The 15,175-nt window shown below is 36.0% G+C and overlaps 1 protein-coding gene across 3 annotated transcripts in view; it reads right to left on the bottom strand.

Annotated features, from left to right (window-relative positions):
• Positions 1–1,263: 1,263 nt before the first annotated feature.
• Positions 1,264–15,175, bottom strand: part of LOC129794800 (ecdysone-induced protein 75B, isoforms C/D) — an 81,552-nt gene continuing 67,640 nt past the window's right edge. For all 3 annotated transcript variants that reach the window (XM_055835668.1, XM_055835670.1, XM_055835669.1), the window contains exons 4-6: positions 13,478–13,713; positions 5,639–6,715; positions 1,264–5,166 (exon numbers count right to left, since the gene is read on the bottom strand). In XM_055835668.1, coding sequence (XP_055691643.1) covers positions 4,486–5,166; positions 5,639–6,715; positions 13,478–13,713 — 1,994 coding nt within the window. In that variant the 3' untranslated portion in view covers positions 1,264–4,485. The remainder of the gene's footprint in view (positions 5,167–5,638; positions 6,716–13,477; positions 13,714–15,175) is intronic.

The raw sequence follows: 15,175 nt of genomic DNA, 5'->3' as shown, positions 1-15,175 counted from the left end.
ATAACCAAAATTAACAGAGAGTGAGAGAGAAAAATGAGTTCTTCTAGCAGAGGCTACTGACCTCCTCAATTGCACCATATGTGTCGCATTTTGGTGGTGTATGCGGGGGCGAAATAAAACACAAAATTGTCGCACAAAAAACGGCGCTCACCCAAGGTCAGAGCATCAATTGCGAAGAGCGCGAGTGATAACGCGCGCGATAAACTTCCGCAAAGCACCACGCAAATTACTACATTGTCAAGTTCAATAAAATGTTGAGACGCGAAACTAAAATCCGCGCAAATATTTGATTCGCAGCTGCGTGCCGTCTTTTTTTCTTCTCTCGTGGTGCTCTTCCGCATCTCTATGATGACATAAAAAATTTTGCGAAGGATTTCTGGAGTCTTAAATGGGAGGTTATGGAGATTTATTTATTTCGATTAAATGTGACAAGAAATTGAACGAAATGTCATTGAAAAATTAACGAATGATGAGAGAAATTATAATAAAAGAAAAATCTGCGGATATTTGATGATAGAGAAATGAATTATATTGAATTTATTAATCATTTTTGACTTTTTCCTTCAATATTTTAATTTTTGTATAGAGAATAGCACAAAAATGAAAATTAAAAAACAAGAAACCTTACTAAATGTTTTTTTTTTAAATCAATGAAAATTAATTAATTATCCTTTCGCGTCCGCACTAAACATTTAATCTTTTCAATCTTTTCTGAGCCACCAATCCCTTGCAATCTGCAGACTTTGCATTTGTTGGATCTTTGGGTTTGATTTCCACGTAAAAGGAACGATTTTGCCTACTAAAACCTGCGAGGATTAAATTTCAATTCGAACTTAACGAAAGGAACTTTTGAAATTTAACGAAAATATCTTTTACTCCTTTTCATAACCTCAAAGTTTTAAACAATATTTTACTAAAAAACACTATTATTAATATATTTTTAAAGAGTTCTTTTAACTAACTAAATCATTAAGTACTTACCTTTATGAAATTCTTCACTTTCCTATTTTTTTTTTACTAAATTCTTTAAAATTTATTTAAAAATAATTTAAAGAACTCCTGAAAAGAAAACAAATGGATGTTGATGGTCCAAGTAAAATAAAATCAACGCGCCAAAAGTCGATAAGATGGGAAACGTCAGAAAACTTAACGAAAATCCAATGCTAGAAAAAATCAATCCAAATGAAAACAAAACTCAACGAATAAACGAAAAGACAACCAAAGAGAAACCAACCAAAAAAAAAAAACAATAAAAAAAGAAAATTAAATTATTTTTTAAATTATATTTTTCATCATCACTAAAGTATGTTTTACAACGAAAAAAAAAAGTTTTTTGATGCTCCCTCGTTTGACAAATAAATTTTCCTTAGTTATTGGTCCTACTATCGCACAAGAAAGAACGATCCTAAAAATTTTGTTTATTTGATTTTTATTTTTATCAATAATTAATATAGTATTTGTTTTTTCTTTTATAATTATACTTCCTATAATTAAATTTTTTTCTCATTAACATATAGTGTTTTTATCTCTCAATATATATTACACATTAAATTATTAAAATCGCACATTTTTTTTGTATCTTTACTCATTTTTTCTTTCTCATTTAATTTTTTTTCTCTTTTTTTTATTTTTTATCTAACTCTGATCCTTTCTCTCACTTAAATAACTTTTTCACTTTCTCTTGATGATCTTTTTTGTGTTTTTTTTCTTTTTATTTCATTGTAAATATTTCTATTAAAAATGTATTTATAAAACTAAATAAAATGAAAAGAATTTAAACTCTGTCTTCTTCTAGAAAATAAAAATCCTATGCGGAGCTACTAAATTAAAAAAAAATGTTTTTTCTTTTATTTCTTGATGAGCTATCGAGAAAAATGTGAAATAATTATAGGTAGTTTTTTTTTTCATTTTTCCTAAAAAAAAATCTCAACATTTGTAGAAGTCCTCCCCATTAAAAAAAAAACTCATTATTAAAACATAAAACTAAAAAGAAAAAAAATCAGTTCTTTTTGTGTCCATTATACAATAATTAATAAGAAAATTTCTCAATTTTTTTTTAAATTATAAAATTAAGAAAAAAACATAGTTTAACAAACTAATAAAAAAAAAACAATCCTACGAGTTATTTTTTCATCGCAAATTCTCTCTCTGTAGAGATCTTTCTCTTCCTCCTCCGCCATTTTTGCTGTGTTTGCTTGTTTCTAACCTCAAAAAAAAAAATGTTGTTTTCTTCCTTAATTTATTTATTGGATTTTAAGGGAGGATTTTTTGTAGATTTTCATTTGAGTTTGTGAGACTGATTTTCAAACATTTTCTTCACCATTTTCTCTCTCTTTCTCTCTACATTCTATCGCGTTGGTTTTTGTGATTTTTTGTCCGAAGAAAGAAAATGAAAAGTTGAGCTGTCAAGTTTCAAAAAAATGTCTCATTTTCATTTGACATAACCTCAATGTCTCGCTGCAACTTCATTGTTTTTTTCTTTCCTTTTCAATAATATATACTTAAAATGGTTTTTTCTTCTTCTTCTTTCCTTTAATGCTATATCATAGATTTAAGATAAACTACTATTTTATGTTTTTTTCATCCTTCTCTTTTTTTTAATTAAATTGTAATGCAATATGGATATTTTTTTCACTGTACTGTCAAAAAAACAACATCCTATAACCTCACATTTTAACCCCCCTCCCGCAACAGCTGTCACCTCCGTTACCGAAGGCTTTGCCTTTTTTTCACTTCATTTAACCGTTAAAACCGTCAAAAATGGTTCCTCATAACCTCAAAATTTTTTTTCACTCCACTTTCCCACTCTAAAATATAATTCTAAATATTTATACTTGATTCCTTATCACTAAAAATGGGATATTAATTGAAAACATGCACTCTAAACACATTTACACATTTTTTATTCATTTTTTTATGCATTAAATATGTCTGTTTTTTTTTTTGTTTTTTCCATCTATTTCATTTTTTATTATTTTTACTTCTGTATTGTTCTTGTTTTTTTCATCTTCTTTGTAAACTTCACACTACAAGTCAATCTACGAAAAAAAAAAGAGTTTTGTATGTAACCCATGTTTAAAAGTTTTTTTTTCACATTTTTCTTTTACTAAAAAGTTGATTTTCTTAATAACACTGATTTTCATTTATTTTTCTCTCAAACTGTCTAAAAGTTTTTCATTTTTATTTTCATCCTAAATCCTGTTTCTTAATTGATTTCTGGCATTTCTGAGAAGGAAATTTTCATTTTTTTTATCATTTATTTTATAATATTTTTAGCAATTTTTTGGGTTTTTTATATTATTTTTCTTTTTTTTTTAATATTCTTCTCAAGAATTCATTTTTTTTCTTATCATACAAATACGAATAAATTATTTGGTTTTCAATACTCCACCATTTTGTTGTGTTTTGTGTTTGTTTTTATTAATTAATAATAAAAATTTAATTTTTTTTTCGAGAGAACGTGGGGTCCTTAAGAGAGAATGTCATTTGGTGGGGAGAGAAGTAAATCCCCCGGAAAATGGGAGAAATCAAAACACATTTCCACGTTTCTTTTCTAAGCTCTCGAAAGTGATCAAGTTTGTTTGTTTTATACAGTGTTTGTGTGTTGTACCTTCAGGCTTGCTGAGGGTACAAGCCATACGACATACGTTTCTTTGGGCTTTTGCGAAATTTTCGTGGATTTGTTCGAATGCGAATCGTTCGAAATACGAAGGTTGACAGCTGTTTTCGAATTTTTTACGAAATTTTTATATTTTTGTGGTTTAGGAAGTTTTCGAACAGATTTTCGAATAAATTTTCGAATATAATTCGAAGAAATTATTAAATGTGTTTTCGAACAAAATTTTGAATATGCACTCGAAAACATTAAAAAATGTATTCGAATACACTTTTAAACATTTTTTCGAAGACATTTTGGGCACATTTTCGAACATCGAAAACACCAGAACTGTTTTATTTTCTTTCTTCTTTCAAACTCATTTCTTGAGTTTTTGGTATAGAAACCTTCTACACAAACAGTCCCTTTCTGTAAACTTTCGAACTCAGATTCATTCGAAAACACATCGAATCAAAAAAAAATTTCGAACATAAAAATTCAAAAACAAGATTTTTTCTTTCCAAAACATTCCATAAAAATTTTCGAAATTTTGACAGCCAATCAGTTAACCTTCGTTTTCGATATCGCTTTTCTTTTCGAACTTTAAACATTTTGTTTGTTTTTCCATGGGAATCAAAGAAAGCACCAAAAACGTGAGAATTTCGACACTTCACTATTGCACATGATCCTCCCGCACCTTGCCAAAAGGAAAAATTTATAATGGGGAGATGCGGGACAATTTCGAAATTTCCCATTTTCGAAAAAACACCGAAAAGACGCAAAAGCCCGAAGGGAACTGATGCAGCATGGCTGCGATGATGGAGGACGAGATCTTGTTGTGCTCTCACGCACTGGCTTGCTTTATAAATTAAACAAATTTCTTTCTTTTCTTAAGCCTCAAGGAGGAGTTTATGGGGCGCTGGTGGGGGTGGGGCACTCACCGACTGTGCAATGAGGGGTGCACGCTGAATGGCAGCTGGCGGTGGTGTCGGGGACTTCTTGGACAGATTGAGCGGTTGCTGTGGGTCCGCAATATCCACCTGCAGCTCTATGAGACGCGGTGATGCGGATGAGGAGCTCGATGAGGGCGACGGGCCCGGTGGGGAGGTGGATGTGGAGTGGGGAGATTGGAAGTAGTGATGGGGATCACTTGGGGAGGGTGTCTGCTGGCGCGCCGTTGTAATTACGGGCCACCGGCTGGCGGGAAAGGGGCACGTTGACACCGCAGACGCCTGACTGCACGCCAGCAAGCCACCAGCAGGATGATGGGGACTACGGTAGGCTGCCTCAGCTGCGGATTCGCGCTTAATGTAGTTGTGAATGATGTCGGTGCGCTTCATTTGCTCCGGCGTCATTCGGGGTTCCTCCATGAGAGACTTGGCCAGCACGGAATGCGTACTCGAGAGGGAAGACTGGTGGGCGGGTCGCGTTAAATGCATCTGGAGCTGCGATTGTTGCTGCACTGGTTCAGCTTCTGACGCCTCGGCGTCCTTCTGGCGCATCGCCCGAAACTTCTTGTGCGGCTTGTATGCCTCATCCATTAAGGAGTTTGTATCATAGAGTGGTGGAGCCTGCAAGAAGAAAAAAGGAAGGAAGACGTCAAGACTCCGTTCACGTTGACTCCTGTTTTTTTTATGTTAAGAAACTTTAAAGTGGGATTTGGAAAGCAGGTTAATCAGTAAACTTTGTTTGAAGTCCAACCTCAGATCAAAATACGAAGAAAAAAGGAAAAGGAAGGAAGACGTCAAAACTCCGTTCACGTTGACTCCATCTTTTTTTACGTAAGGATACTTCGAAGTAGGACTTAAAAAGCAGGTTAATCAGTAAACTTTGTTCCGAGTCTAACCTCAGATCAAAACACGAAAAAAAAAGAAGGAAGACGTCAAGACTCCGTTCACGTTGACTCCATCTCTTTTTTACATTAAAATACTTTAAAGTAGGACTTCAAAAGCCTGCTCAGTAAACTTAGTTCCAAGTCCAACTTCAGAGCAAAACCAAAACAGGAAGTAAGATAAAACAAAAAAAAAGGAAGAGCTTCCTTACCTGTAGGACCCTCTTGAGGACGGGCATATCTTCCACTGGCATGTACTTCTTGTCGTCAGCTGCATCTTCAACTGATGAACGGGGTGATGAGCAGCTAGATCCACTGCTTGCTTTATGGTCTGCCTTCTCATTGCCGGACTCAATACCCGAATCCGTTGGGCTGTCGAGTTTTCTGTACCTAATGTGCCCCGTCGACCTGACAACTGGGGTAATTGTGAGGCCATTCTGCGTTAGGTGGGCCGTACCCACGAGATCATCCTCGGACGAACCCGAATTTGCGCGATAGCGCATCGGGCAACCAGATAGCGTAGCAGCCAACAGGGGTGCCGTTGTTGACAAACTCTGTCCATATTCGGAATTTGTATCTCCCGACTCGGTACTCGACACCGAACCCATTGGGCTTTTGGCCACATCTTCGCTATTATCGCATCCCCACGAACTCGATCCAGGGCTCTTACTTGCCTCCTCCTCCATTGACCACATCTGCTGTCGCAGCAACTCCTTATGCTCCGTCCTGAAGACCACCAATTTCTCCGTATGGAGGGTACTTAGTGTCCTCAAGTCCGGAAGGGTTTTCAGGAGTTCACCCATAAAATCCGGCTGATCCGGTCGCTTCTGCGTAATCACCGTCTGCAGGCAGCCCTTGAGTCGTGAGTACATCTTCTCAATTAACTCCACATTCCGCAGCCCCGGTCGATCGGGTGTTATGAGCACAATTGCACAGAAAAGCCCAATTTCGGCATCTGTCAGCTGCATGGAGTTCATACGTTCGGCAAAATTGAACGTACTATCAACGAGGAAGCGTGCATTGGCGCCATTTTGGATAGCATCGCGCCTCATAACTTGCCCATTGAGGCAAATTATACTATTTATCGAGCTGTCAAACATACAGATCAGCCGTACAAAGAGGGCATCAAATAAGCCTGCCTTGAGCAGTGTAAACTTATCATCTTGCGTGAGCAACTGAAAGCCCGGAATCATACCGGCAAAGTCAATTACACCACGAATTACGTGGGCAAAACGCTGACTGAACTCCTGCTCAGACTGAAGTTCTGGGGCTGGATTTAACGGACAAGCCTGTAAGAGAAATGTTTCATTCTATAAAATTCTTATTTATGAAATGTTTTGCTCTTCCTTTCAGGAATCTTACAGAGAGCTCAAGGGATTTACAGGGAAAAAGGCGGTTAGTAAGTCTGGGAAAGGCCGAATGACTCCATAATTCTTATTGTCCCTTTCAACAAAATTGATTTTTAAATAAGTTTATTCAAAATTAACAGAAGAAATTAACCTAAAACAGATAAGTCTGAAGAGAACTAACCTAAAAACAGATAAGTCCGAAAGAAATTAACTTTAAAGGGATAAAATCGAAGGGAACTAACCTAAAAAGGATAAGTCCGAAAGAAACGAACTAACTAACTAACTAAGAATCTATCTAACTGATAGGTCCGAAGAGAACTAATCTAAACTTAAACGGGATAAATCCGAAAGAAACTAACCTAAAAGGGATAAGTACGAAGAGAACTAACCTAAAAAAAAGGATAAGTCAAAAGGGAACTAACCTAAAAAAGTTAAGTCTGAATAAAAACTAATATAAAAAAAATTATGAGACCGAAAAGAAATTCTTCTTTTTTTTTTCTTTTTAGAATTTCCCATGTTAGAGAAGTCCTATACAACTAAACCGAAAAAAACTAACCTAAATTTTTAAATCCTTCAAAATCTCGCAATAATTCCGAAATTCGGTATAAAAATGAAGCTTTTCGATCAATAAAAATTTTCAAAAACCTCAGAAAGATTTCTGAAATCTCTGAATGTTCTGAAGTAAACAAATTGTTGTTGAACTTATCCAACAATGATTATTTTCCCATCCAAAAATTTTTTTTAGCATTAACCCAATGTCATGGGTTTTATTTTGACTGTTGAAATTCGCGCAACGTTTAAACGGTCAACCTTCTGCGCGATGACGCCTCCCCGCGCGCACGTTCTAACTGTGAATAATTGTCTCACAGCATGGCATTGACGCTTAAATACCTCATGCGCCACAGAAGGAAAACCGCACACATCGGCACACATAACCAGCCAGATTATGCGGAAACACGTTTGAGGTGCATTAACTGATACTTCCTTCTATCTGTCACTTTCATATGTTACAATCACCACGCGCCATCACTGATAACCCTCAATGGCGACCGACGCCATCTCTAAAAACGCGACTTTTCGGAAAAATTCGTCGGCGAAATGTTTTTTTCCCCGTCATTCACGATTAACTTCCCGTTTTGCGCGACATTTTTTTTCTTTTTTTGCTTTCGCGACGCCAATATTCTTTCAAGTTCATCATAGCGGAATTGTGTGAATCGCGTGTGAGTCAATATTGGTGCAAATAGCCAACGATTGGATGATTGCGTCACTTTTGTATTCCGCGACACACGCAAAAAATTTTCAATGTCAAGCGGTTTTTTTTTGCTCCAACCGCCTGGACACCTTTTTTTTGTGTGTGTGGGGCACACTTTCGCGTGAAAATACTCAAATACCCCGAGATGGGTTATTTTGTGCTTTTTCCCCGGTAATGAGCTGCACAAATATTTACCCAAAGAACCTTATCTTGAGATGTTTTCTGTGAGTCAATTGAATTCTCCGAATGTTTCGTCATTCATAAATGGGAATTTTCCGGAATTAATTAATTTTCTTTAATTTTGAATTTTAAATTGTTTCAATTTTGAGGTTAGGACGCTTTTATCCTGCTTATCTTAGTTGTTGAGCGCTTCTTATCCAAGTTTTTGGATAAAGATCTTTTTCTGGCGGTTGAAATTTGAATTCTTTTTGTATCGGACTTTCAAGAAACTTCAAGCAATTGCTTTATACAAGTCTAGAATTCCGAAAGGTTCTTTTAGATTAAAATCTTTGTATTTTAACGTACTTTTACCCCTATACGATCCTTGCCATAATTATATAAGTAATTAAAAGCTAAACGTCTTCCTCCGTTTGCTATAAAATTATCTAATACCGCCCTCATCTCCCGTAAATGCCCCTGATGAGAAATTCCAAAAGTTTAGCATTTTATAGCTATTAGAATCTAAATTTCTACTTAAAGAAAAACATTAAAAAGAAGAACAAAAATAAATATAAATTCCTTTTTGCAAATTTTTATTCCTCAAGAAAAAAATCTGTCGAAAATATTCCATCTGGGCACTCTCTCGCACCTCCAATTGAAGGCTAAAAATATTCGTCGAGACTGAATAATTTAAATATAAAAGACGAAACGAAATATCTATCATTGGTGTGACCTCAAATTGCTCCTGGAAACAATATTCTCGCGAAGATTTACTTTTTTCTTCATCTCTCTCTCTCCCTCTCGGCGAATCAGTTCCCGGAAAGAATAAGAAAAAAACTCAAATATATTTCAAGTTCTCCCCCGGAAAAGCTATTGAGGAAAAGCTTTGTGACGCAATGAGACCTTTAAATAAGGCAAATAAACCACGTGGCCGTGTCGGTATAAATGGCGTCTACTTTTGAAATAATACGCCGCCATTATATTCTCCACCAAGCGTTCGGGGGGATGATGTAGGAGGGTGTTGGTGTGGGGATAGCGTGGTAGGGAACCTTGAACCCAGTTCGTCGACCTTGACGCTTCGGCGAACTCAATGGACGACTCATCGTTCCCCCGATGTCATATCGATCGGCGTTGCGAAGTGTCACACGACACCCACACTCTCAAAATTCAAATATTTTGCCCCTCACAACGCTTCCCCCCCACCCCCCACTAATCCCCTGTTGTTCATGGCCCGCCGACGCGTCCACAGACATCGGTTTGTCCGCAGCGACCGGACTCAAGGCTGGCCCCAGAAATTACACCGATAACGCGCGTTGACGGAAATGATGGGCAGCGTGAGATTAATTAGTGCTCCAAGTTCAACGAAAAAGGCACGAAACTCCAAGGCGTCGCGGAATTTTTCAAAGATGGCCACATCATGTGCAAAATGTGACATCAACAGTTAAGATGCGACCCTAACGGTTATTAATCAATATATACATAAAAGTACACAAGATATGAGTCGAGAGAGACTTTAATTCGACACAAAATTGAAGATTTTAATCTTTTTACATTGAGAAATAAGAAGAAAAAAACGGTGAATTGCGTATAGAGAAGGTGTTGCGTGTGATGGGGTACATGAACTGACGCCATTAACCTTTATGCGAAAACCGCGCCGTAGTTAGGAGTTGCCGGAAAACTTTGAAAATGGCATTCGAGAATTTAATACAATGTACATATTTGTTTTATCAACAAAAGTGACTTTGAGGTTATTTTTTGAGGGTTAACCTATTGCAAAGCAATGCGAGCATTGCCCTAAAATTCATTAGTGTTTTTGACTTAAGTACATTTTTATTAACACAAAAATCTTCTCATTTTTATCAGTTATAATGTAGTCAAAGTTTTGGGTGTTTAAACACCCCCTAGGACAGGTAAATCAGATTTTTTTAGCTGACAAAATAACTATATTTACTGACTAAAACTTTCTCGAAAAAAGGTATTGTGAAATCTTTTTTTTTAAGGACAATGGTTAGGACTAATCAAAAATTTGAGAAGAAACGATAATCATTAAAAATATTAAGAATTATAAGAGCAATGTCAAACGTAAGATACACAAAGTAAGTAAAGAAACGTTAAACGTTAGAAATATTAAAAATTATTGAAGAAAATTCAAACACGACGTTTTTTCTATCATTTAATTTTTTTTATTGTGTTTGATCTATTTGATTTTTCTTTTCTAAAGTCTGATTATTCTTTATCATTGTTGGACATTTTATGTCTAATTTTTTCATTAATTTTCTAACGTTTGACGTTTCTTTCGTAAATTTTTGCATAATTTGACGTGTTTTTCAATCTTATCTGTTTCCAAATTTTAAAAATCTTTTTTTTTTACAATTATTTAATTTTAATCTAAATCTGCATGAAGTTTTGGGTGTTTAAACACCCTCTCTGACTACTACTCTGACTCCGTTAAATTGAAAGGTTTCTCCGGTCAATGAATTCAAAATGGTCTCTTTCGATGACCTCTTCCAAATTATTTCTTCTCAATCAATTTTTTTTCTTTACAAACTCTATTATCTCATTTGAGAATGAACTTTGCAAAGTTTTTTTTTTCTCTTTTGCGATAAACATTCAATTATCGCGCGAAAAAATATTCTTCTTTGTATGACTTTTCATTCAATTTTTCGTTGCCTTTGTATTGTTTCTAATTAAAACATTTTACATATTATTATGTAGGTATATAGCTATAAATATTGAGCTCTATATCTTGCTTGCTGTGAGAGAATTTTTGCAAGTTTCGCGGGTTTCTCTCTCACGAAGCTCCCGCGGGAACGTGCTCCCCACCACCCCTTAAAATGTACAATCGCGCGCGGACGAACGTGGTGTCATGAGGTTGACTTTGACAATTCAAGGTCGCACTCGATTAATTCCGCAGCTCACACACAGGTGGTGAGTGTGTAGTGGTGGAGCACGGAACGATAACAAATCGACCGGACTTGGAAACAAAACACCCACGTGGGCAAATTCGCATATCGGCCGCACAGCTTAGCTGTGGTCTCTGTATGCGTCTCTCTCTCCCCCCCCCTCTTCTACCACACGCGCCTTTTCCCGCTGACGTCACTCGAGGAAGCAATTTGCTTTTTATAATCAAGGTCGCCATATTGGCTCAAACCTTTAACCGTCAAACCGCAAAGGAGGCTTTGCTTTTTTTTGAAAATGAGCGTCCCTTCCTTATTCGTTAACAAGATGCATTTGCAAAACCTCTTTGATGGACCATCCACCATCAAAACATCCCTCTTCCCTGGCAGACAGGGGAAGTTTTTTTTCTCTCGTACAATTAAATGTGAAACGACCTTGTCGCTATTTTTCAACCTTGGCTGATAGAAGTGCGCGATCTTTTGTGTGGCGTTTTTTTTCTTCTACTCATTCTCTCACATTTTTGCCAATGTGTGCGATATTCGAATGGCTTTTTTCCTCATCACCGCGTGATTCGTGTGATATTTGCTTACATACATGTGCGGTATGAGCTCAAGAGAGAAAAAAAATTTGTCAAATCGTCGTATGATTTCCTCATTCAATATGGCGTCCATTAACCGTCAAAAAGCTTCGTCAAAAAGGATCTCCATTTAGGACAACACTTTGACATCTCGAAGGTACTTCAAGGTACCCTCTTGAAGATATCTTCCCACTGCGAGAGATTGTAGTGTGAAGGAAGATTAAATACTTCTGTTGAGAAACATTCACAACAACACATTTGAGCGCATTTGACCTTCGTGTCGGTGATTGCGGAAGTTTAAATTTGCAATTTTGAGATCACAGAGAAAATGTCAGAGTGTTTGCTTATATCGCGTACAGAGTTGGAGTTTTCTTTGCGATTGATTGATAAATATTATGTGGTGTGGATATTAAACATGATTTGCAGCTCAACACACAGCTGAAGCATTCTCTCTCTAAAAGCACCACATAAGGGTATTATTTAGAGGGCAAAGTACAAACAAACAAACACTTCTGATTCATTAAGAAAATTCTCTGAGGGGACCTTGAGAAATTTCCTATCAAATTTGTTTCTTTTCTTATTCTTCTTGAACTGTCATGTATGTATGTATATCGCTGTAGGAGGGATTTTTATGCTCTCTTTATGGAAAATATTCATTGATATTTCAAGGTTTTTTCTTTGCCTCTTTAATGGTGACAAGATACACACAATGAAGGTATATAAAGCGGGGCTGTCTCCTTTCTAATTATGATGCATTTTGTACGATTTTTCCACTGAGGAAAATTTGAGAGAGAAAAAATTCCACGAAGCTCATCTTTTGCATTCATTTTGTCTTAATGCGACCGTTATACCGATTTTTAAATTGCTTTCTTAAGACTTTGATACGTTCTAATTGATCCAAAATACCCTATTTCTCACAAAAACTATTTTTACTCTTTAATTTTTCAAATTATATTTGAGTTATGTTGAAAAAAATTAATTTGAAGCTTATTTAGCAAAGATACATGTAAAATTTGACATTTAGTACATATTTTTATACGCCAGGAGTGTTTTAGTACAGGGCGAAATTAACTAGTAAGTCGAGCTTAAAATTTTAAGTAAAGCCTGTCTTTAAAATTTAGGTTGATTTTTAATCAGTCCTTAAAAATTAAGCTGATTTTTAAATCAGTCTTAAAAATCGAACAAAACGAGTTTTTCTCTTGTCCTGTGTATTCCCCTTAATCTTGCAATTAAAGTAACATGGGAAAGTGATGAAATGTTAAAATATCTATGTAATTTGCGGATTGTGGGTGAAATAAATGAAATGAAATTTAAGTCGATTTTTAAGTCAATTTTTAAGTCAATTTTAAAAATTTCAGTCGATTTTTAAATCCGTCTTAAACTTTTAAGTCAGTTTTTTGGTCGAACTTAAAAATTTAAGTCGGTCTTAATATTTTAAGTCAATTTTTTAAATCGGACTTATACACTAATTTTGATGTCAGGAGATTGTCTTGAGATTTTCATGAGAATGACTTAAAAAACTGACTTAAAATTTTAAGACCGACTTAAAAGTTTAAGCACGACTTACTAGTGAAATTCGCCCACAATTTATCAAATAAATTAATTATTGATTAACCCTTTTACGACCAAACTGTCTTTTTTTGTATCTTAAGGAGCTTTCTTAAGCTCTTAAGAACCTTTTGAAAGAAAACTTCAAAATTAACCGCAAAAGTAATTCAAAATAAAGATCAATTAGGAAAAAAAATGGGGGCAAACCCTTGAGCTCTTGATTATAAATTGCAAACAATGAGAGAAAGATGCAAAGATGGCAACTTACCAGTGTGGGCATGGAGTAGGATGGACACTCCCGGGCCCTCTGACGCATTGTTGCAACCTTCTCTTTTGTGAATTCACACGTTTCCATGTGAGCTCTCAGGACGGCCGCAAGGAGTCTCGGTTGATCATCCAACTCTGTTGCAAGGGCCCTCTGCTGCCCCCGATTCTGGGTACTTTGCTGCATGGCCGCAAGGATGCGTGCCTTTTCGCGCTTCGGCACCCTTCCAAACCTCACGGCTGCACAGAGGTGAAAGAAAAAAGAAAGAAAATAATGTAAAGTGAGGGCGATCAGGTGTTGCGGTTGAGTGCACACACAGAGCGACAATTGAGGGCGCCAGGTGCAAGAAAGGAGCAGATGGAGGTGTCGCATGGAGGGCGCGCGCGTGGCCCACTTTGAGACCCCCAACACATGGCTCATTCATCAAATTTCGGGGCCACTGTGCGTGAAGAGAGCCTTTCTGTGGTTAACCACACAATATGCTCCCAGGCAGACGCTCTCAATGGCCTTCGGGGGCCACATTAATAGGTGAAATCGAAGGGAAATCGCTTATGAGCATTTTTCCGTTTTTCCGCCATTTTTAATTAAGATAAAACTACTTTAAAGACTCCCTAATACCGAAAAGAAATGATCCTTCACTACTCTTGATCATTTCTTCGACAATTTTCTTTAAGCTCTTCTCATTTGAAACAAAAAAACTACAGAAATAAAATGTAAAATCGTTGAAATAAAGAAATTGAACCCGAAACAAAATTTTGAGGTTATGAAAATTTATTCAAAAATGGATAAAATGTTTTAGACAAATTTCTTTCGCGGAGAAAACACGCAAAACGCTCGATTTACGCAGAAAAATCAGCAATAGAGCATGAATTTAGCAAAAACAGATCATAATCGTTGTTTTTTCTTTGCCTTACTAATTAGAACTTCTTGGGCTAGTCAAGAAAAAAATTCATAGTGTGTAAATAAAAAACAAGCTGTACGGAAGTGTTTTGTTTTTCATAACAAATTATTATGGGCTTTTTTTAAACATTTTTTTTACCTTTTAGAACATTAGAAAATAGTAAAATTCTCAGATAAAATATTTGAAAATCATAATTCTTTAAACATCTGTCAAATTTTTGGCACAGGTAAGCAAATTTCATTTGGAATAGAAGTATTCTTAAGATCTTCAGACGACTAAAATGAATAAATTACAATCAAATCTATTTATTTTCTATGAAAGAAACTCATTAAAAATAATTTTATTTCAATCAAAACTAAAATTCTGTCAAATTTTTGACACATCCTTCTACCACCCAGTGAGATTTGCAAAAGGACACGCCTTCAGACATGCCCCTAAAATGTCCTATTGATCTCCCATGTGTATTACAATATTATTTTCAAAACTTTCTTCCGTGAGACAACAACGAACACACAAAAAAAAAATATCGCAGCGCCATTTAGCCCAATTTCTGGGGCAACGAAAACTTTCGCTTATGGCGAAAAATGTGACGGCATGAATAATTGTGTGGTGGAGAGAGAGAAAAGAGAAAGCTCTCTCCCCAAAATGACAATACGCGCGATCATGGTCTTGCAACGCCAACGCACCATTGTATTCAAATAGTAAGAGTTTGTCAAAGGGTAGCGGTGGGGGGATCGAGCCTTTCTCCTCACTTTCGCTTGCGACACAGAACATGTCCTGCGAAGTTCCGCAGGACAATT

The sequence above is a fragment of the Lutzomyia longipalpis genome, chromosome 4, assembly GCF_024334085.1.
Source record: "Lutzomyia longipalpis isolate SR_M1_2022 chromosome 4, ASM2433408v1".
In the NCBI taxonomy this organism is placed as follows: Eukaryota; Metazoa; Arthropoda; class Insecta; order Diptera; family Psychodidae; genus Lutzomyia; species Lutzomyia longipalpis.
Note: the sequence above shows the minus strand (reverse complement) of the source record. Positions and strands in the feature narration are given on the sequence as shown.